Raw genomic sequence first — 23688 nt, forward strand, 5'->3', positions numbered from 1 at the left:
GTGTCTGGTCTACCAGGGGAAACTTAGCCGGTTTGCTTGTAAATATCGTCTCTCAAAATACTTTGAAGCATGCCATATCGATTTAAACCTTTGAGTGCGAGGGTGTGTGTGTGTGCTCGTGATTAAACATTCCCGGGGTTGAAAGTGGTTAAACCAAGCTTGTCAAGTAATAGCTCGACTGGCTTGATGTGAAGAAACACGAGGCCATTTGGTTCCAGAGATTTGACTTTATTTCATGCATTGGTTTAGGCAGCGACGAGGCTATTCTGGTGCAAGCGGCATTACGGTTGTAGCCACAACTACCGCGCCTACAAATGCACACTGCAGGGGGACGCTTAGTGAACTTGCGTGCATCCAGCGGCTGCGATCGCACGAAAGGCTGACCTTCAGCCACCGCAAAAGCCAGAGGCGCCGCTTGCATCGAACTTTGACCTTTGCTGAGTTTGAAGGTCAGATCTAGAGAACGAGCTGTTTTGTGGACTTGTACTTGGAGTTGTAAATCTACGATTTAAAAGGCGTTTTAAAAGGAAAAAAGCGCTGTTCCACAACAGTGCAATGGGCTCTTCGGGATAACAACGGGAACATTAGGTCCCACTAAAAAAAACGAGTGTTTTGTTTGTAATAGCCGGTTTTTACCAGTTTTCTTGCACTTAATAACAGCCTCAACTACACGTTATGAAAAACGGGTTAGGACATGGATCCTACCCGGGTGGGCGGGACAGACTGGTCTGGAGCGTAACAATACCACAGTAGTAAGAACAGCGATAGTGTTGTAATTTAGCGAGGCCTACACATTTTTAAGAGAAATCAAGGCAAGCGACTTCCTAGAGGCACGGGTTGTCTGGCGAACGTTGGTCTCGGCCCAAGTAGAAATTGATCCGCTCTTCTGTCTTGGTTGAGTATTTGCGAACCGAGCACACTGACGCCCGTGCGGTAGTCGCCCGGCTGGGTGGCGGCACTCTGCATTTTCTATTAACAAAACACATCATCAATACACCGCAGCACAGAATATGGTTTTTCAGAGAACCTCCGATATTTTTACCACTATAAAAAACAGTTTCGCAGTTGATTCACTGTGACGGCAGAGCGCTACATGAATAGTTTTGAAAGAACTAGCCTTTGTTAACTTCCTTAAGTCCATTTATGTTCCACGATGGTTTTTAACAGAAAATGAGGAAACAGAAAACCAATCAACTTTACCGCTTTATGACTTCAGGAATGACGCAATACACGAAGGAATGCAGTAACAGTTATCGGTGTCCTCCGAATGTTCTTATATCGTGCTTCCATTCAGTTAATCACCTCTCTTTTCTAGTCTCGTCTATGGATAGCTGCTCTGTTATGCTTGAGGTATAGCGGTTAACATTTCGTATCACTACACGGCCAGGCCAAGTACACTATTTTTCGTAATTTCGACTATGATACCCTCTGCTCCAGTTTGTTCCCTAATCCAGGAAGCCTGTTTCCTACCCCTAAACTTCACTCCTGTCTATCGGTAGCCAGTCTGTTATGCTTGCGGTATAGTGGTTGCCATTTGGTCCCACTACACGGCCTGGCGATGTACAATATTTTTCGTAATTTCGACTATGATACCCTCTGCTCCAGTTTGTTCCATTATCCGGGAAGCCTGCTTCCAGGCCCTTAAACGTCACTACCAGCCTCATTTGTTCCACGGCCCATTCAGCCAAACCAAGTGTTCTTCCCAATTTTCTAGTAAGACGTCAAGATTCTGTACCGTATGTCATCACCGGGCACACGCATTGGGTGTACACTATTCTTTTTTCAGTGACGGAGGTCGTGCAGTTTTTATTATTTCGAAGTGCATGCCAAGTGCACCGCACCTCATACATATTCTGGACCGAATTTCTCTCTCGTGGTTTGGATCAGCCCCGAAGACATGTCCAATGTTCTTATACTCTTCTAGTTGTGCTACCGTTGAGTTACCTAAGATGATGAGGGCGCGTTCAGTATTCTGACCTATGCTACTTCAGAGTGACTATTATTTATTTGTAATCCCACGGCCAAACGTCCTAATTCTAGTCCCTGAAGCATTTTTTGCGGGTCGTCTGCAGACTCGATAATGGAGACATTATGGTCTGCAAACCTGAAATGGGTGAATGAAGTGTTTCCAGTTTATCCGTAATACCGCATCTTCCTTGTCAAAATTTTTAAATACGCCCTCCTAGCATGCTGTGAACTCCCTGTCTAACTCCGTTTCTGCCCTTTCTGATCGGAAAATATTAGCTTTTGTTGTGAAGGATTATCCCGCTCGTACCATCGTGTTATATGTAGTGAATGAGACCTATGTAGGTCTCAAAATTCAGTGGTTTTTTTAATGCATCCAGCAATGCTGCGGTGCTTACGGAATTAAACACTTTTAAATGTCTCTAAATGACAGGTTAAGGGGTTTTGTGTACTCTGCGAATTTTTGTATTACTTCATTGATGACGCAAATGGAATTGATGGTAGAATATCCTTTTCTGAACTCAGCCTATACCCGTCATTGGAAATCTAGGCTGTCGGTCATGAGGTGGACTTTTACTTTGGTAGATAGACTGTACACAACTTATAGTAAGCGGGTCCCGCCTTCATACCACATATCTCTTTGAGATCTGTGGTAACTTTGTTCTTGCGAATCTCCAACAACTTGGCGTTTTTTAAGACTAAAGGAACCCTCTAAAGTCGTGAGGCGTTAGGAAAATACATCAGCAAGCTTTTGTAGTGTAATATTTCTTCCTTCCTTTACAAGATCCACGGTTATGCCGTCGTCACCTGCAGCTTTCCCCCTATTCATGCCCTTGAGTGCCTTTTATGCTTACTCTTTAGTTACTAATGGGAAATCGCAAGATTATCTTGTAGGCTCAGTAGTTTCCCCTGGGCCACCATCGCTGCCAGAAAGTTTGCTGTAGAATTTTTTGGCTGCGTTCATTATCTTGTCCATATTTGTGAGTGATGTCACGCTGTTCGTACCTGCGTTTTTTCATTCTATCTTTCCTAATAGCTACAGCCTTCTTAGTTGCTTTGAAGCTTACTCCAATCATCAGCGTTCTCTCGATCCCTGCCATGTTGTGCATTGGTGTGTGATGCGCTTTTCTTCTGATAATGAACTTTGACAGCTCCGCCGATTCCGTCTGATCCACTCTACTCAACTATTTTATGTTCTCACGTTTCGCGGCTATTTCCTTCGTTTTCTAAATTAGTTCTACAGTTTGTTTCCTAGATGCTGTTTCTTCTACAGCTGCTGCTGATTCTGCGATTCCCGCTGTTAGGATGCCGTTTAGCCTGTCTACACTGTCCTCGTTATCCTCGTTTAGGAGGAAGAATTTGTTTGAAAAGTTACTGTATATTCCTGCGTCCTGTGTCTGAGTCCATGTTAGGTCTCCCATTTTTGCCTAGGTTCCCTCTATCCCTCTTGATATGCAGCTCTATTTTGACTCTACCCACCTATGGTCGCTGCTCATAATCGTGCCTAGCCCCTCCACGTACTGTACAATACTTGGATTATCACGGAGAATGAAGGCAATTTTGTTTTTTTGCCATACCGTTGGTACTTTTTCACGCGCAGTTTATCTTCTTTCGCTTGCAGACGAATGTGTTCAATGGCCTCAAGTTGTTTCTCTCGGCAAACACCAGTGTATCTCCTTTACTGTTGCGACTGCCTGTTCTAAAGTATCACTTAGACATTTCTCTTACTTCCGCCTCACATAGTTTTGCGTTAAAGTAGCCTTCTTTATTGCCGATTTGAAGTCATCGTAGAAACTCTCTACGGCGTCGTCATCGTAGGTAGCTCTTGGTGCGGAGGCTTGCACTAAGTTTAACATGTATACCTTGCATTGCTTGGTCACAACGACTGTCTCTTTGGTTGATGCTGAAAGGTTCCTTCATGATCCGTCCTATTTCCATGCAGATCGAAAATTACACCCCGGGCTCTTTTTCCTGTTGTCCCAGATGACACAATATGCCCGCTAGTCAACTCCATGAAGCCTTACCCTGTTGTTCTAACCTCCCTTGGTCCTATAATAGCCCCCTTAACGTACGAGAGCTCCACTATAGTACAGCTAAGTTTCCTTTGCTAGACAGCGTTCACGCTTTGAACATTGCAAGGTTTAAGTTACAGAGGAGGCCTGCCCAGACCAAGAGATTCTTAGCACCCTACACTGTATGGCTGTCCTGAATGCCGCCGAGGTCCGCACCAGCTCTGCAGCTGCTTGAGAGTTAGGGCCGACTGGTGCATCAGTCTGCCATGGGATGCAGGGGCAGATAACATGACGGGGCGACCAGGCTCTTATCTGCTTGGGAAGTGTTGTTTCTGTCCCAAAGAGCCTTCCTAGCATGGATGCACCTATCTAGTTTAGCGTCTTAGGTATCCAGTATAATGTTTACTTACAAACAAGGCAGCACTTTATGCCTTTTATGCCTGGGGATATTGACGAGCAGAGTAGTAACTGCACGTCCGCATTCAAGTGATGCGTTCAAGAAAAATTAGAGGTACCGCTACAATGGCAGAGCCATGTTTATTGGCGATGGATCAATAAATCCACCAGCACAACAGATACCGTAATGGCGATTGCTCTAATTGATCGCGAGACCCCTCACTTGCGCGAGGTAGCGGCAGTCCCAAAATGAATTCTACGATTCAAGTTCTCCATGTCGTGAGCTCAAGTCCCAATAATGGAATTTTTAAAGAAACTGCTGTGTCCGCACAGAGGTATGCATTGCCATCTTACAAATCTTTAATAGTGAACACAAAATTTGGCGTGACAATTTCGCAATAGCCTTCTCTTCCAGTCTTAAATATTATTGATGGCTAATCCTGCTGGTCGCTCTATAAGGACTGACTTGACCAGTTCATATACTGGCGCAATTCCGAAACCGAATTGTATTATTGGGTCGAACGCGCCAGAGCTATACCACTTAGCCATGATGCGCGCCGTAGGGAGAGCTGAGGATCAATTGCAACCGCCTGGGAACCTTTAGCGTGCGCCAGAATCTCAAAATACGGGCGTTTTCGCTTTTCGCCTCTGTCTGAAAAGTGGCCACTGCTTCCGGGATCGAACCCGCATCGGCAGGTTCAGCAGCACAAGTTGCCTAGCCACTTGTGCTGCTGAACCGATGCCTTTTTGTCTTCAGCTCACCCAGTTTCCGCTACAATTCGACGCGAAACGCTTTGTTATCACCGCTTTACAAATGGCATTTTGTACGGAGTGAGGATAGATTGCCGTACTGACCTCCAGCTTGACTGGCTCCGGGGGCTTCTGATTCTTCATGAGCTCTTCGGCCTTCAGTACTTGTTTCTGTTCGTAGTACTTGTCGTACATTTCGGTCAGTTCTTCTATTTGCTCTGACACCTTTATGGTCAGGAATCGGAGACTACCGAAAAAAAATAGTACACCCACGAGGATGACCGCGATGATAATGACGTTGGCGGATATGTACGCCACGGTCGCATCGACGCAGCTACGTGTGTAGATCTGCAAAGAAAAATTATGCAAACACAGCTGTAAGTGTTATTTACCACCAAATTGCGCTACGTTAACACAATAAATGTTATTTACTGTTTAGCTGCAGTGTAAGACACTGGTTATAGAAGACACCACTGTGTCGGAATGTTTTGTATCACGGGCTCACGAGTTGTGATATTCCCTCATTTTATAGTTAATGTAGACAAATGTCCACATTGTGTTTGTTTACGCTTGGGTGTTACCGGTAAAACTACGGCACTAATTTCACCAAATTTACTCGTGCAGATTTGCAAGTGTTTCTTCATCGCCCACGTAATTTTATATCAGCCAGAAAAGGAAGAAGACATAGCATTGTGAAAACCACTATTCTAATTTAAAATGCTGTGTTAAATGGGCGGTGAGAAAACAAAAACAGAAGATTGCTTACGAGTTCTAGACGGTAATCTGGTTAGGTGATTAGAGAATGTTTGAGACTGACTGTATTGCGTGCCCTTCAATAATGCTGCTTTTATTACTGGGCGTGTGTGCTCGCAAGGCAGCTGGCATTCACAGCGCCGTGAGAAGGTAATGAATAATTCCTTTTCCCGTGAATAAGAAGTCGGCTCAACTCTTTCTGACATGCGCGATTAAGAGATATTAGAGGTGGGACTCTATTCGGCCACGTTAATTATACAAGCGAGAACCCACGCGCACGCACACGGACACGCACACGAACACCCGCGCGCACGCGCACGCGCACGCAAAGCCACACGCACACGTGCACACACACGAGCGCGCATACACATGCGCGCGCACGCATACGCGCACACACAGGCACACGCGAACGCACACACGTACATGCGCACGCACACGCACACGTGCACGCACACTCGCCCACGCACACACGCGCATGCAGACACGCGCGCACAAACACACGCGCACACGCACACGCGCACACACACGCCCACACACACACAAACACGCACACAAACACACACAAAGACGTACAAATACGTACACAAACACGCACAAACATGCACACATACGCACGCACACGCACGCACGCACAGACACCCACACACTTCCACACACACGCAGGCACGAGCACACACGCACACATACACACACCCACACACGCGAACGCACGCACATGCACACGCACACGCTCACGCACAAGCAGGCACCCACACACACGCGCGCAATCGGGGCTAAATTCTTTTGCGAAAATTGGTAACATTAAATAACGACTAAATAACGACGCCGCTGCTACATATAACGACACCCGTGCAACGGTCTTGGAGGTAAGGCTATTCATATTTTAAAGACAGCGGTTCTTTTTTTGCTTCGTGTTTTTGCCAGCGGCGTAAATGAAATGTAATGATGGGCAGAGAAAAGAAAATATGAAAGGAAACGAAAGGTAACACGGACAGCAAGAGAGGGATGAGTCACAAGAATCTCTGGTATTCAGGAAACCGATAACAGTGGTAAGTCTACAGGCAGGTATGCAGTCTGGCGTCGTGTGGGAAGTTCATTAGCGACCTGCAGTACCGAAAGCAGAATTTGCATCGCCACGACATTCGGACACTAGATAATTTCACAAGTAACTCCTACGTGGAGCAACGGGCGCATTTAGAGAACAGCATGAACGCACAGCAAATTTTGGTTCGTCTGGTGAAATGACCTGTCGGGTTTGTCATTTTCTAAACACTCGCGACTTTATTATCCGTACACAGTTGGCAGCGATGCTCACCAGCTCAGGAACCCGATGCCAGCTTCCCCTGCTTAATATGGCACGGACGGCCAGCTACAATCAGGCCCTGCTGGACTGAGGACACTCCCTCCCCCACAGATCCGGAGTAGCCGTAGTCACAATGGATGCGGATAAATAGGTTTACTCTGTCTGTCTCTCATTCTTTCCTGTGTTAATTTCTCATGCCGACGCTTCATTTTCCTTACATGATATCGTATTGCTCATGACGTCACCACCGCCCTTCCTGGTGCCCTGGTCTTGAGGTTCTCGGCCCTGTTCCAGGTAAGGGTGGCAGATAAGCCACAGCCTTTCATGGCGTACGTGCGCGCCGATAAGTGAGCATAGGGCTCAGAGCGCTGCATGGGCACTCACCCTATTCCAGGCTTCCTGCTCGGTCAGGCGGAGCACTCCGCGACCGCAGAAGCGTCCCTGCAGCCGCGTCTCGAGGTCGGGATTCTCGGAAGGCTTGCAGCAGGACGGCGGCACCGAACAGCGCTCCTTGCTCGGGTTCGTATCGTTGCACGCGAAGTAGATGTTGTGCCGCCAGCTGCGGTAGTGCTCGTCCGTCACACCGCAGCACTGGAACGACTTCTGCGCGCAACACCCAATGAACCAGCCCAGCAGTCAGCGGCGCCTCCTCGCTGCGTGTCCTCACTTTAATCGGGGTCTAAATCAACGGGTAGTTTCGCAGGCGTTCCCGAATAAAGGAACGCTTGCAAAAAGTTCCAGGCTTCTAGAGGGAATTTCACACTTTTCTCTAGTCAGTTATGTGGTACGTGAAAGACCACACGTTTTTCCGTCTGTCCGCTGGATTAGCTCCAAGCGAATGTGCACAAACTAGAGAATGGTTACAGTGTCCATCATTGTGCACGGGCTAAGTACCATAGACTTTTCAATAATCAAAATTCCTTTTCGCGACCCTCTTTTATTCCACCTTTTCGACTTTTCTTCACTAGGGCACCTTGTCTATTTTTCAATAAAGCTTATAAAGGAATCATCCGGCCAACGTTGTTGTTTCCTCCATTCTCTCTTTCCACAAAAACTCATCCGTAGCTTAATATTTCGTCTTTACCCATGACTCCTGCTCCCGGGAAAGTGTTGTCAAACTACACATAGCGTTCGCAAGTCACATGATCTGGCAAGTTGTGCGCAATCGGATATGACGGGGGGAGAGGATTGCAGGACACCAGTCGTGCGCGAGCACGATGATTTTGCCCAGCGTTGAATGTCTTTCCTAATGACGTCTGCCTTTCGAGATTGGTCAGTCATATCGTCACGGGGCAATCCTTGTTCGCGCCAAACATGCGGTGGGCGCTGCACCGCTTATGGAAGACGGCGAGAACGACAACGCTTGGCCCCGGACTCACGCTGCTGCCTTATCCAGTGCTTCCCAGTTTATTCTGATTTAAAAATAGCTCCAACTTCTGCGTCTTTGCCACGTAACATCCTTGGAGAAGGTTGCTGGGTTCGAGTCAACACCTCACCCCGTACCCTCGCCCGGGTGTGCTCAACCTGCTCCACCCACCACGGAGCTTCGTAGTGGACGCTCCGTTCCACTAAGTTCCACGTAATAATATAGTAGCAACTAATGAGTGACCTAGCAGGAAACAGAACGGGGAGTGTGTGAAGAAAATAACCTTCATTTACGGCATACAACGCGGCGTGCACAGCTAACTATACCTCTTTTTCTTGCTGAATATTTTACACGATACTTCTGACAACAACACTATGCGTGTGAGGACTGTTGCAATCACAGTTTGACGGACCGACTCGCCACTCGTGGCTCAGCCCCAGCGTCATCGTTCCTGGAGCATGCCTGTTTGCGGCAGCAGACGACACAAGCTGCTGGGGCGCCGCCACAGTTTGTTTTTAAGCGGTATACCTGTAAGAACTCCTTTGCTTAATTACGTTCAGTGTACGTACGCCACATTTTATTTTTCGACGAAGTAGCTCTTACAACCATAACACTATAAATTACCGTTTCTGGCTGGTTCAGGTTCCATTATGGTGAATTTGGTGGACGATTTAAAATTTCCGCATTTGGGGACAAATCACTGAGTAGCACTCGCAACACTTCCCCGAAGAAAAGAGGAGGTATGAACTTTCCAATCTTTCGGAAAAAAATAAATGTATGTTTTCTTCATTGCGCCCTTAAAGCGCAGAAAAATACACACACAGATGATGTAATAGTAATGACTGTATTATAATATTCCGCTGAATGAACTACTTTTTATAGCTGTTTAACAGAATCGACAGCTGGTCTAGTTGGTATCCGCCCATCCTACTAATCTAAAACTCGTGGGTTATAAGCAGCCAGTAACAGCCACCAGTAAAACTGGCTGTTCTGTGTTTTGTTATTTGGAACTCTCCGCAACCACAGCGTTGGGTAGGTTATCTCGAAATACAGTATTGAGGTGTCATGACTGCCGCTAATTTTGGTGACGATTATTATTAACTCCTTTGTGCCTTAAGGGCGTTTTGTGTCGTCATCTGTCACATACGTAACGTGTTACGCTACTTGCGGCCTTTATTCATCGAGCACATGAATTGTTTCGAACCGCTTTTGATGTGCTTCAGAACTTGTAATTTTTTAAGTAAGACGTTTCCTCTTAGGCAAGTGATTGCTTCAACCTTTATCGGGGCTATAAGTTTAACCATTCTCTCCTGCTGCGCTCGGAATAAAACCTATAGTGTAGTTGCGTGACTGTTACCTGAGCATAATCGATGAGTCTTGCAAAGTCCGGGTTGTCACGGTAGCTGGTGATTAGGTCGATGGTGAACAAGCTTTTGGCGCTCTGTGAGATACAGAATAAAGCAAAAGGTCAGACTGCTGCTTTGGCGGTAGTATCAGCCATTCTAGTCGTGCTTACGCATGAAAGCTATGTATCGCTTTTAGAAAGGTGGGAGGGTGGGGTTTTGAATAGTGCGCAGAAACTGAGCAGCGGCTCAGGAAAGACAACTAGTAGGCAGTAAAGATGCGTCATTAAGTGATTAAGCCAGTAGCGGGTTTTTAGGTAGGTGGGAAACCGCTACATGCCCACCGCCTGTCGTAGCGGTCAAATCGCTGTATAAAAGTATAAGCTATCTAAGCCCTTTCATGCGCCTACTAATGATTCCATGAGGGGAGTAACACCTCGGTAATAAATTTATAGCCTAAGTTAGCGCAGCTACTTGCGTTGAAGAGCAACTAAAATAACTTTAAGGACATTAAGGGACGCTAAGGTGAGTACAAGAAATAGTTTATTTACCTTGCAAAAATAATGTACAGGATTGGTAGGTCACGTTAAGAGTTTGCCGGGCTGATTTACCCGAATTCGTTAAATAAGAAATTTCCGTTAGGAGACATTCCCTGTCAGTATGGTAGCGTCAGTTTCGAACGCACACTACAAAATCCGCAAGGCTAATTTCTGGCATTTCCGGCCCACTTAAAATGCGCGTTCACAAATACACGGTACATATTAACCAGGTAGCGGGTGAAAATCAAGTGGTTTTGAATGGTGAGGTAGTATGAAATATCGTTGCAAACGAGTGTGACGTCATTGGGGTAGTTGGTGCGCGGCCGCTAAAGAAGCTTGTTGTTTTCTGTTCTGCAACCCACTGCACCCACTGCAATGCACTGCACTGCAACGCCGCCAGCATAACGTTGCCTATCGCATCAGCTAATAATGGCCGAAACAGCCACTTTTCTGTTGGTCTCTCCTGCTCTTCACCGCTAAGTAGAATTACGGTCCCTGACAAATCTTTCTAGGGACCATACTTGAATTTCCGCTTGCTGCCGGCGTGAGTACTGTACAGCGAGCAGCGCCGCTTTCCCGAAACTATACGAAACAGTTGAGGGGTTTTTTTCAGCCTTGGCAAGGTAAGGGCCCTACGCATAGGGACCGGGCGGCCGTTGTATGGCCCCACCGTCGCTTCAGCCTGCAGAGATGGCCGTGCGGCCGTGGCGAACCGCTCGTCAGTGGAATGCCGGTGGCAGTCTGCGCAGCGTAGTTGTGCATTTCTTTCTGTCGTTCTGCTGCGTTGCGGTTTTCAAATCGTAAATAACCAAAAGGACTTCTTTCAGATCGCTAAATCGTGGAAGAGGCCACATTGAAGAGGCATGTCATGTGTGTGATTTACGCCCATAATAAGTAATTATGAATGGTTGACTACGCTGAATGAGCCAAGCTGGAAGCCAAGCTGGAACCACAAGTCCGTTCGTTAGGGCACACGTTTCATGCCTGCATGCAGTTTGGCGTATATAGGAATATATTGCAGCTAAATGCTGCTACAAGCCGGTGTGTACAGCCGATTCAGGAATTGGTTGGCGCTGGCCTTTCGCTCTCGATGATGCAACGGCGTTGTGCACAAGTGAAAGACAAGGTTGGGTGGTGCCTTCTAAGATTTAGCCCAAAACAAATTGCGAAGACGACGCTCATTACTTCATGAACTATGGTAGAAAGTTGTTTAATTTTACAGAAATACGTTTACTACAGCCGTCGGGAATCATTTACAGAATAAATACCGCATGATAGTAGAACGTTATTGTTTGTCGTGGAAACGCATTGCTTTATAATACTTGCAAAGGTTGATGGCTAGTTTCTTATTGGTTTTTCAAAAAACACTACCTTCGTCTCTGAAGCACAACACAAAGGAGGGCGCCAAAAACCTTCCCTCAGTTTCACAACTGGATGCTGCGGTCGAGTTTTACAAGCTCTTAACTATGCTGGAAAAATCATGCACTCCTCGTCTAACAAAGATGATGTTTTATCGCAAAGCGTTCTCGTGTGGATATCCTTGGTTGTCTTCTGGATTTAAACTTGACTATCAGCTTTGAATTTGACCAGCACGCAGTTTGGTCTTTTGATCGCAGCGCCTTTGTCCTTGACCCTTTCCCGCTGTATTTCGCACGAACAAAGCTTCGCGTTCATCCATTTTCATCGTTAGGCGACAAAGTGCATAATTTCTGCAGCGTGTCGGAAATGCGTCTATGCTGGAGGAGTCGGACTGATGAACCCCTATTTGAGGCACGTAGTCGGACGTTTTTGGCTTCTTCACAAGGCAATACACGCTGTTTTACATAGTTTATGTTGCAATAAAAAACACGGGATTAAGTTAACACTGACATATTTTTAACTATCGCTGCCAGCCTTTATTCTCCGCAGGTGGTGAAATAGGACGGTGAGGGGAGATGGTTTGTAGCTCGGGCTGGTTGGTGGTTGAATAACTTTGGCTCTTGACAAAATGACCACTACAAACGTGCGAGTTCCTCGTCAGCTCTCAGGCTCCCAAGCTGTCACTTAAGAAAACTTAAGGCACAAAGCTCATGGAACAGAAATAAAGTGTAATCGGTCTCGTACTTAAGTAATCGATCGATCTCGAACACGGTAATCGATCTTGTACTTAAGTGCCTTTCTCTTCAAAGCACACGTATCGAGATATCCCACCGTTAAGGCTCACGAGGAAACCGTAGTTCATGAAACAAGTTATGATAATTTAAATCGGTAAAAATGAATGCTAATAATTGTTTGATTCCTATTCAGATTGCGCGAAGCCAGGCACAGAGCGCCGCAAATTCGCTCATGTCACTGTAGACTGTTTCCAACCTAATAGCGTGCAGTAAGTTTAATTAGCCGTTAGCGCATTTAAGAACAAACAAATACTAATAACCGAAGGTTTATCCTTACTCAGATCAGATAAATCCAAGCGTAGATCGGTGCAAATAGCACCCATGTCATTGTAGCTCATACCCAACTTTAGAAGTGTCCGAGACGTTTACGCAGCCGTTACTGCATCTAAGAACCCAACACATCGGTGTAGGCTTCAGTTCACCACATATATCCACTCAATACAGCACCAAGACATTCAAAGCACAGAGCAAACACGGCAGAAACAACGGAAGGCTGCGTAGTTCAATGCACCGGCTCATTCCAATAACTCGGGAAGCGCCGAGTGGTGCCGCCACCCGTCGGATGAAAGGCCCCTATACACTTTATAGGTCTCAAGGGCGCCTAGTTTCTTCGCTGGTCATTGTGCGTGGCACACCGGCGGACAGGCATCAATCATCCCTACTGCTCGCATTGGAAAGTGGTTGACGCGCCAGGCAACGTTCTACAGCGAATATTGGCTAAGGTTCTGGTCTTTTTCTGTATTTTGAACAAATAAGGGACATCGTTAAAACTGGTGAGTGCGAAAGCCACAGATGAGGCATCGACGAAATTTGTTTAGGAAACTTCAAGCATCAAAGCCTCAACCACCGCGCTTTGAAAACGCGGCACACGGTGATTTATCTCTGCGATGCATCAGCATTGTTCACAGATGACATGTTTCCGGTTTGTTTTTTTAGGAAACTGTGACCCACTAAGGGCGTGCTCCTACGCAGTTCTACTCTTTTAGAGCGAAGACGCAATGAAGTACGTTCCTTTTGTATACCCGGCCACTTCCCTTCACTTGTCTTGGGAGAGTTTGAATGTTGGCATCCACGAGACAAAGCATTTGTGCCATGCTGATATGCTTAACTCTATCTCTCATCAATCATCCTTAATCGTCATGAATTATCAATCATCTTCAATCATCATATATCCTCATCTACCATGTAAAATCACCTATTATCTGTCACCTACATACCTACCTACCTACCCATATCTCCATCCATCCATCCATCCATCCTTCAATCAATCAATCAATCAATCAATCAATCAATCAATCAATCAGTCAATCAATCAATCAATCAATCAGTCAGTCAGTCTGTCTGTCTGTGTCTGTCTATCTATCTATCTATCTATCTATCTATCTATCTATCTATCTATCTATCTATCTATCTATCTATCTATCTATCTATCAATCTATCAATCTATCTATCTATCTATCTATCTATCTATCTATCTATCTATCTATCTATCAATCTATCAATCTATCAATCTATCTATCCATCTATCCATCTATCAATCTATCTATCCATCTATCCATCTATCTATCAATCTATCTATCTATCTATCTATCTATCTATCTATCTATCTATCTATCTATCTATCTATCTATCTATCTATCTATCTATCTATCTATCTATCTATCTATCTATCTATCTATCTATCTATCTATCTATCTATCCATCCATCCATCCATCCATCCATCCATCCATCCATCCATCCATCCATACATCTATCCATCTATCGATTCAGACATCTATCCATCCATCCATCTATCCATGTACCTATCTATCCATATATCCATCCATCTATCTATCCATCTACCTATCTATCCATCCATCTATCTATCCATCTATCTATCTAACTATTTATCTATCCATCTATCGATCCATCCAGCCATACATCCATCCATCCATACATCCATCCATCCATACATCCATGCGTCCATCCATCCATCCGTCCATCCATCCATCCGTCCGTCCGTCCGTCCGTCCGTCCGTCCGTCCGTCCATCCATCCATCCATCCATCCATCAATCCATCCGTCCGTCCATCCGTCCGTCCATCTATCCGTCCGTCCATCCATCCATCCGTCCGTCCATCCGTCCACCCATCCGTCCGTCCGTCCGTCCGCCCATCCGTTCATCCATCCATCCATCCATCCATCCATCCATCCATCCATCCATCCATCCATCCATCAATCCATCCATCAATGCATCAATCAATCAATCCATCAATGCATCTATCTATCTATCTATCTATCTATCTATCTATCTATCTATCTATCTATCTATCTATCTATCTATCTATCTATCTATCTATCTATCTATCTATCTATCTATCTATCTATCTATCTATCTATCTATCTATCTATCTATCTATCTATCTATGCCTGCCGTAATGCACATACGCAGGAAGCGTGCGTGTGTGCGAGTTCCTGCGTGCGTTAGCTCGCGTGCGGATATGTGTATGTGCGAGAGAGAGAGAGAGAGAGAGAGAGAGAGAGAGAAAGTATGTGGTGTCTAGGGTACAAACGTACGCGGGATATTTTGACCTGTTCTGACGCGTAGCACCTGTGGGTATCAGCTTCAAGCAATAGTACCTTCTTACAAACCAGGCTGCAAATTCCTCCTATGAATCTTCGCTTAAAGGAACTCTTGCCGGATTTCTCTGGTATAATCAGCTTTTGCTGCGAGACGAAGATGCTTAATGTCCGCTGCTTTTTCTTTTGTTCCTTTTGCTCTTCGTTTGAGCATAACAAGCTAACGTGTTTACTGCCTTGGCTGTACATAGAACTTTTATGTGTAAAGTACCGCGCAGCATGATATTATTCAGGCGTGAAGATTTATGCTGCTACTTGATGGTAGCGGCCCCGTTCGGCGAGGCTACTTTTCTTTCAGTCGGAGACTGAAAGTAACATTGCCTGTACTTCAAGTACTTCAAACGCGACGCATTTTTGCTACTGCGTGAAGGTAGACTTGAATGTTCTCCTTTAATGTCGTTTTTCAATGTTGTGGCAACATGCCATTCTGCAACTCGTGTTGCCTACAGGTCAGTTAGGTTTAGCTTGGAGGACTGGGAAAATGCGTGCCGGGTAAAATACGTGTTTTATATATATGTTGTTGAAGTTCAACATCTCTCACAATGGCAAGGGAAGGGAAATTCTACACCTTCTGCCTGCGCACGTACCGTCTTTCGCTGTCAAATGGGCCTATACTTCGATAAAGTGATTTTCGAATCTAGACTAAGTTTTAATCGGTGCGTCAGCCCTCGCAAATTAATCGCTACATCGGAGCCTCAGGCTTAGGCAGCACAGTTCGCTGTGCAGGTCAGGTGATATTAATAGCACAACTGTAAAAATAGCCCTATTAAGGCTATTGGAGACAGTGCGATACCCTGACGTGACACCGTGACATCGACATCTGAAAAAAAAACGTAATTGCTTCCCCAAAAATATCAAGGTAAGCAGGCAGGTTTGTGCCAGGCTGAGTAGTGGTCAGTTAAAATACCGAAGAATCAGCACAGTTCGTAACTCACAAGTGACTAGCCAGGTCGTGGCATTAACCGCTGGAATTGCGAACTTAACTTCACTAGCATATTTTGGGCTATCTTCGAGATCACATTTAACGTTGACAGCATCGCACGACCCTCTACCTTTGTCCCACGAGCTTCGTGAACGGGGAGGCGGCATATATGATGCCCGTACTTACGTTCCTGCTAACGAACGTTATGACGGCGCAGAGAAAGAGCAAGACCAGGGTAAGGGTGCCGAGGCCGTTGAGGATGCAGTTGTACCACGACAGCATGCAGAGGTTCTCTCTCAGCGTCCCCATGAAGCCGATGAAGCTGATGATGAGCAGCGAGCCGAAGAAGAGGATTATGGGCACCTCCAGGTTGACCATCATGTTGACCAGAAACGACCGGTTACGGAACGAGACCGTGTCAGCCCGGTCCACCAGCGCCAAAATCTGGGGATAGAAGGACGTTCTGTTATTTTGGTTCCGTCCCATGCAACGTAATAAAAGCTCCTGATGCGCTTACAGCCTGTACTTACTTAGAATGAGAGTAGTTAGGAAGTAATTTAGCGAGCGACGGAGTAGCTCACGATTTAAACCTGGGCAGGACCACTACTAACTCCCTTAGCTACTATTACGAACTGACTGCGGGGAGTCTTGGCGCCAATGTTTGCGCCGCGCAAAACGTGACGCACTGTCCAGCTCTTCCGCAGAGGCCCCTTGATCGGCAGTAGAGCCCCTTAATTGAAAGACCACTGCAGGGTCATACATGCCCTGCCCCGCAAGCTACATGAGGTAGCGGCGCGGCCCAAAACCCCTTCTGCGCACGCGCGACCGTAATGCAGCGGCTGTTCGCGGTCTGAGTCATCGTCTCTGACAGAGAGTGTTCTTGCTTGTTTGTGATTCGCTTCTCTCGGGGTTGAAACTGGTCGAGCCCTGCTTGACTGTTGAAGGGAAGAATATAAAGGGCTTACGTCCTCGCCCTCCCCCCTCACTACCTCTCCCTTTCTCTCCACTATCATTTTTGGTCAGAGCGTGTTTTGCGGTGCTGGAGGACGCGATCCTGCCCGTTTGAGGTATGTTTTCAGCATGCCAGTGTGGTGCTGTACGGTCGCGTTTCTTCACTCGTCATGTATTCAACGGTTAAGCTTGGCTTTTGGCTCTTCGTCGTTGGAACAAGAGCAACTCTCCTCCAAATCGCTCGTCAGTGACGTTACTTTGTCGAAACGGTATCCGCACTCGTATACGTCTTGCTCCTGTAGCAATAGTCATGGAAAAAATGCCTTTCAGAGAATATATTCGCCCCACCTTTAGGAGTAAGTTACTTGTGGTTTTGCAGCACACCCCACTGCTTATAAAAAAACGTATGTGCTATGAAGTAAGAATTTACGAATTACGGGTATCGTCGAAAGCACTTTCACCTGCACTGAGAGCTTCTACACCACAAGTCCGGAAAAAGAGAGGAGCGGAGTTTGTTAAAATGCTTGCGATCAAAAGCACTAGAAAAGGCTAAGCATTAGAACAGAAAACTACAAATCAGTTAATCAGACAAATAATCAGCGATGCGCATCAGTGTGTTACGTTAAGGACGCATTCCCAGAAAATGACAGACCGAATACAGAAAGGGGAGAAAGACGCGACAGTGCTGACCAGCCCAGTGGAATTCGCATAAATCCTGTTGGGATTAAGGGGGGCGCTGCATGTTTTCTATTAATCACAGTATTTACGCGTTGTCTTTTTAAATTACCACAACAGAATGGACAAGCGGCAGAGTTTCTCGTGACATAATATCCGGAAATGTAACAAGATCCAACCAAAAGAAAAAAATGTAGTTCCCGTGGCCCGCGAGCCACTCAGCAGTAAGGCGTATGGTTGCTGAGCCCAGGGACGGGGGTACGATCGTGCCCGCGGCGGCCATTTTAATGCGTAGCATTCCTTGCGGAGTACCCCCACAGCCAGGACCATGTAACGCCCTGCATTTCCACAATAAAGCTGATATCGCGGATCTTCCACCTGTAATCGCTATAATGGCATGAATGAAAATAACAGGTTGCACGAAATTTTGAAAAACTAAAAAAATAAGAAAAATTCGAAGAAATTACGGAAAGTTGCGGAACATTTATTACCGGAATTGAAACAGTATTGTATATTTGAGAAAGTTGCAACTGCATTCCTTATAATAGCGTAAATAGAGATAATTTGTAAAACGAAATTTTTAAAATATAAAAAGAAAACTTAATACGTAAAATTGCGAAACGTCTAACGTCCCGAAATTTCAAAGAATATAGATTTCGGCAAAGTAACAACTGTATTTGATATAATAGAATAAATAGAGATTAGTCTTACAAAATTCTGAAAAAGTAAAAAATGAAAAGATAAAAAATATTACAAAAAATTTCGAACCTTGTAATGCCCTGAATTACCACAATAATGCAGATTTCTAGAGAGTTTTAAATTTTATCCTTATAATAATGGAAATAAAGATCATTGGTTTGATGGAATTTTGAAACACTAAAAATAGGAAAAATAATAAAGACATACAGAAAATGGCGAACCGTCTAATGCCCTGCATTTCTACAATAATGCGGCCTTCTGGAATGTTCCAAATGTTAGATTTCTAGTTACGCAAATCGCGACAATCGATCGGAAAATATTTTGAAAAACTAAACATAAGACACATATTAAAAATACAGGAAATGGCAAAATCTATAACGCATGGTATTTCCACAGTAATGCAGATTCCCCAAAACGTTCTGCCTGTCATCGTTATATTACTGTAATTGGAGATCGTTATTCGAACAAAATTTTCAAAAGTAAAACAATAAAAATATAAAATTATTATGAAAACAGGCGAACCGCGCAACGCCCTGCATTTCTAAAACAATGCAGATTTCGCGAAAGTTTCAAATGTAATCCTTATAATAATGCAAATAAAGATAATTGGTTGCATGAAATTTTGAAACACTAAAAATAAGAAAAATGATATATACAGAAAATGGCGAACCATCTAATGCCCTGCATTTCCACAATAATGCAGCCTTCTGGAAAGTTCCAAATGTTAGATTCCTAGTTACGCAAATCGCGACAATCGATCGGACAATATTTTGAAAAACTAAACATCAGACAAATATTACAAATACGGGAAATGGAAAAACCTATAACGCATGGTATTTCCACAGTAATGCAGATTCCCCAAACTTTCTGCCTGTCATCGTTATAATACAGTAAAAGGAAATCGTTATTCGAACAAAATTTTAAGAAAGTAAAAAAATGAAAACATAAAATCATTACGAGAACAGGCGAACCACGGGACGCCCTGCATTTCTAAAATAATGCAGATTCCGGTAAAGTTCCAAATGTAATCGTTGTAATTACACAAACGGAGATAATTGGTCGGGCAAAGTTTTGGAAAAAAATAAAAAGATAAACAATTACAGAAAATGGCTAAATGTATAACGCATGGCGTTTATACAATAATGCAGATTTCGCAAAAGTTCCACTTGTACTCGTTGTAATAGTGTAATTGGAGATAATTGGTCCAACAAAATTTAAAAAATCTAGAAACCACACAAATATAAAATAATTACGAAAACTGCAAACCATGTAACGCCCTGCGTTTCCGCAATAATGCAGATTTCGCGAAAGTTCTACTTCTAATCTTAATAATAGCGTCAATGTAGATTATCGGTTGGACAGGATTTTCGAAAAAAAATGGCTTGGAAAATCTCACACTCAAGACAAGCGCATAATAATGTTACGCATTAGTAGATAATTCTCTGAATTTCTGCAGAATTGTTATGGTGAAGGCAAAGAACGAAAACTCCCGCGTCTCAACATATCGGTCTTCGCCTAAGATACCCTTTATCCCTAGCCCTTTATTACTGCTAGAATCATGGCCCAGGTGTAGTCTCGGCGCGTATATTGACGCCGCAAATTCGACACGGAAATAAGATAACGCGACACAAACCAGTCGCAAGAGAAGCGCCATTATGATGATCCTCAGGACAGTTTTTATATTCGTTTGTTGAAACTAAATCCTGGACAGCAACCAATACAAAGATACAAATAGCGCGGCATGTGCGACATCCCTCTCACACATTTTTGGCAACACAAAGCTCAATCCCTTTGAACTAGCCTTACCGTTTTTCACTAGTGGAACTCGATAAAAGAATAACCAGGATGGTGTTCCCCATATTCGTTATCCTTGTTCTAGCTAGTAAGTGAGACTTGGGAGAAGTCATTCTTTACTCACGCAGACGACGGTGACCGCGCTGGAGACGATGAAGAAGAAAAGGTTGACGAACATCAGCGGCATCCGATACAACGGGTTGACGTCGACGATCACCGTTGTCTCGTCCTTCTTGGGAAGCGGAATGCTCGTTATCTCCTGAAACATGCTGACCCAGGGTGCGCGGCCTCTTCTCGCCGGTCGTCCAAATGTCAGGAGCTTCCCCGCCGCAAGCCTCACTGCGCTTCTGCTCAAGCCGCTTCTGCGATGTCACGCGCCCTGGCCCTTATCCAGGCACCGAGCGTGCACGCGCAATCCGCTTGTTCTTCTTTCTTCTTATTCCAAGGGAACCATCGAAAACCGACGAAAACGTCCGCTTTATAATCACGTATTCTGAGCCAAGCTTGTCTTCAATGCCGAGATTTCGGGCGACGCCGGATAAGTGAAATAGGACGTAGTTATAGCGACGCAAAATTTGTGACTTAAGGGGGCTAGAGCTGGCTGCTATAGCGGCGATGAGTAGCAGCCATCTAGAAATTTGATAAAATTAAAAAATTCCCCGCATTTCCTCGAGGGGAAGAATGTGAATTTGCGCGAGTTGAATTTGCGCGGTTCGGTAATGTTCGCGAAAGAGAGATCACACACACACACAGAACTACAAAGAAAGAAAGATGCATTTATTCACAGACACCTATTTGTGTTGTCGTTGTACTTGATTGCTAGAGCGGATCTCAGCTTTGAAATTTCGTGTCAGTACTCCTTTAAGCGGGTGCATTAGCCCTTCTCACGCCCGATTCCTGGCCAATCCCCCACGTGGGTATGTGCCATGTCAGATACCAGGCAGCGCGCGCCCATCTCCCCCCGTTGCCAAGGAAGACGAGGAGATTCCTGGCCAATCCCCCACGTGGGTATGTGCCATGTCAGCGGCCAGGCAGCGCGCGCCCATCTCCCCCCGTTGCCAAGGAAGACGAGGAGCGCGCGCACCCGCAGCTGTTGCTATGCGGACGGCGGCGGACGCTTCAGGCTCGCTTAAGAAGTGCATTCGCACTTAACAGTCTTTCTTGTTCCTCTGTTAATAAAATTTTGCACAGTGCGTCTTTTCTTGAAACGGTGGCAACAAGAATTGAAAGAAATTAAAACAATAAAAAGAGATACAAAGCATTACTTTATTGTAAGCACAGCGGTAGGAAAAGTATTTTCACTTTACACAGTCATGGCGGGTCGTAAAGAGTTTATCACAATAGGCACAAGTTATTCACTGAATGCATTGCCACATAATACAATCATGGCGTCCTGTCAAGGATACATTGCAGTTGATTTTATGGCGGGGTTTGAAGCGCCGAATCCTCACCCTGTTTATGAGGGAACCCATAGTGAAAAACTCCGGATTAATTTTGATTACCGTGAGATCTTTATTATGCGCCGAAATCTCAACACGTGGGTATTTTTTTCTTTTTGCGATGATCTGAAAACCAGCCAGTGTGGTCAAAGTCGAGCCCGCATCCTTCGGCTGAGTAGCAGAGCGCTTCAGCCAATGAGAGACCGCGGCGGGTCCCCCATTGCAGTGGTCACAAAACCGGTGAAAGTATCGTGTTCTCTGATTATCAGCTTCATGAATATTTTCCAATCACGTAGTTTTGTTCTTCTCTCTTTTTTCATTGCCAGAATTGGACATACAAATGCAAACACATTACAGCCCGAGTTACTGCAATGCCACCACCTGGCTCTTCCGGATGGTGTCGTCGTTAAAAAGTTATTTTAGTGTGGTCTGGTAAATTATTGTGAGCATGGGAAATCTCCCTTCTTCGCCGCACATATACGCTGTTAACATAAACGGGCTCCCCTACTTGTAAAGTGAGCGTGAACAGAATATCAGACATTAGTGTCAGCCTCAGTACACGTCGCTAACGCGTGTTACTAAATCGAAAGTTACATAACGCATTACTAGGATTACGTTTGTTAAATACGCCCAAAGATCGGCTGTGGTGCATGGGATGCGTATTGATTTCACATTGCAAAGGCCCCGGTGTCGAACCTCCGACAACCAAATGTTCATTCCTTTAGTTATGTACTTATAAATTGCACTGGCGGCTATTTTAGATGCAGAGCATCTGATTCACTCGCCTTGTCCCTCCGGCGTCGTCGTCGTTGTTGTCGGCGTTGTCCACCCCTCTGCCATTCTCCTCGCCGCGCGAGCTGCGCTCTCCGCCGCTCACCCCCTCTCCTCTCCGATAACGAACACTCTCTCGCGAGGGCCATTGGATTGGATTTGATTGGATTGGATTGGATTGGCTTGGCTTGGCTTGGCTTGGCTTGGCTTGGCTTGGCTTGGATTCGGTTGGATTGGATTTGGATTGGATTGGATTAAAGTGGATTGTGTTGGATTGTGTTGCGTCATAGCCGCGGCACGTTGCGTCATAGCCGCGGCAGACGCGCTGGGGCCGGCGCATGTGCAGTACTCTCTCTTCCGCGGTTTCCTCTCCTTCGGGCGCGCTGCGCATATAACCGGTGTGCCGTTCTCCGGCGAAGCAACATCCACGCTTTGCTCAAACACCTAGAGTCCACGCCGCTTTACAAGTACGCCAACGTCGTCATCGACTGGGACCAGCTTACGCAGTCCCCTCAACGTTATGCGCGCTATAAAACGCGTTTCCTTCGCCGCTCCGCCTATGCGTCGCATCTATACAGGGGTTCCCGCGAGGGGAGGTGGGAGTTTTATCTTTTTTCGTACCCACCGGACGCCAAGTTTTAAGTGCAGAGCACTTTAGGGCTGGCCTTTTCGTCGCAGCTCGCTCGCTGGACCCAAGTAGAGCCACGCGCGTTCCGTCGTGGCGGCTGTCGTCGTTTGCGTAACCCAGAGACTTCGAAAGCCAAGCGCTATACATATATAGCCATATGCGTTCAAAATTCGGGAACCGCTGACGCAAGTCATACATATCCTCGTTGTTTAGCGAAAACAAATCACGCCATATCCACGGAATGAATGATGATAAGTGGGGCGAAGCTCGAGAGGGGGAGATCATCGGTAACCGTAACTCTCCCGTGAAAGTTCGCCCATTACATCATTAAGAAAGACGTAAGACTGTGTGCGTACATTCTACAAATCAACTTTTATTTTCGGAGTCAATGCTCCCAGGCCCAGACCTGGTGAAAGACCCCGCGCCATCGAGGACTACCCCGCACCTCAACCACAATTTGTCACGTAGGATGGGACACAACGGTAAAGAAAGAACTTTTATTTAGGGCTAACTTGTGCCCGAACAAGACGAGAGGAAACGAGCAAAGGTCATTGCGTCTCGTTCGATCTCCGAGAACGACTGCCTGCGTTCGTGGCGTGATCTCTTGCGT

General features: G+C 45.6%; 1 protein-coding gene across 1 annotated transcript; it reads right to left on the reverse strand.

Annotated features, from left to right (window-relative positions):
* Nucleotides 1–222: 222 nt before the first annotated feature.
* Nucleotides 223–20779, reverse strand: LOC144167432 (tetraspanin-33-like). Its single transcript, XM_077696695.1, has 6 exons — nt 20365–20779; nt 16308–16565; nt 9903–9986; nt 7564–7782; nt 5229–5471; nt 223–969 (listed from the first exon to the last, which is right to left on the reverse strand). The coding sequence occupies exons 1-6, from the start codon at nt 20506–20508 to the stop codon at nt 808–810; spliced, it is 1110 nt and encodes a 369-aa protein (XP_077552821.1). The 5' UTR covers nt 20509–20779; the 3' UTR covers nt 223–807.
* Between the last annotated feature and the right edge of the window lie 2909 nt (nt 20780–23688).

Source organism: Haemaphysalis longicornis, unplaced genomic scaffold (genome assembly GCF_048455015.1).
Source record: "Haemaphysalis longicornis isolate Haplotype H1 unplaced genomic scaffold, Haemaphysalis longicornis Haplotype H1 scaffold_2, whole genome shotgun sequence".
NCBI classification, from domain to species: domain Eukaryota; kingdom Metazoa; phylum Arthropoda; class Arachnida; order Ixodida; family Ixodidae; genus Haemaphysalis; species Haemaphysalis longicornis.

Coding starts and splice junctions, on each gene's coding strand:
- LOC144167432 (XM_077696695.1), bottom strand. CDS start 20,508: ATGTTTCAGGAGATAACGAGCATTCCGCTTCCCAAGAAGGACGAGACA. Junction 9,987..16,307: donor TAACGTTCGTTAGCAGGAAC/GTAAGTACGGGC, acceptor TGTATCTCACAG/AGCGCCAAAAGCTTGTTCAC. Junction 7,783..9,902: donor GACTCATCGATTATGCTCAG/GTAACAGTCACG, acceptor TGTTGCGCGCAG/AAGTCGTTCCAGTGCTGCGG.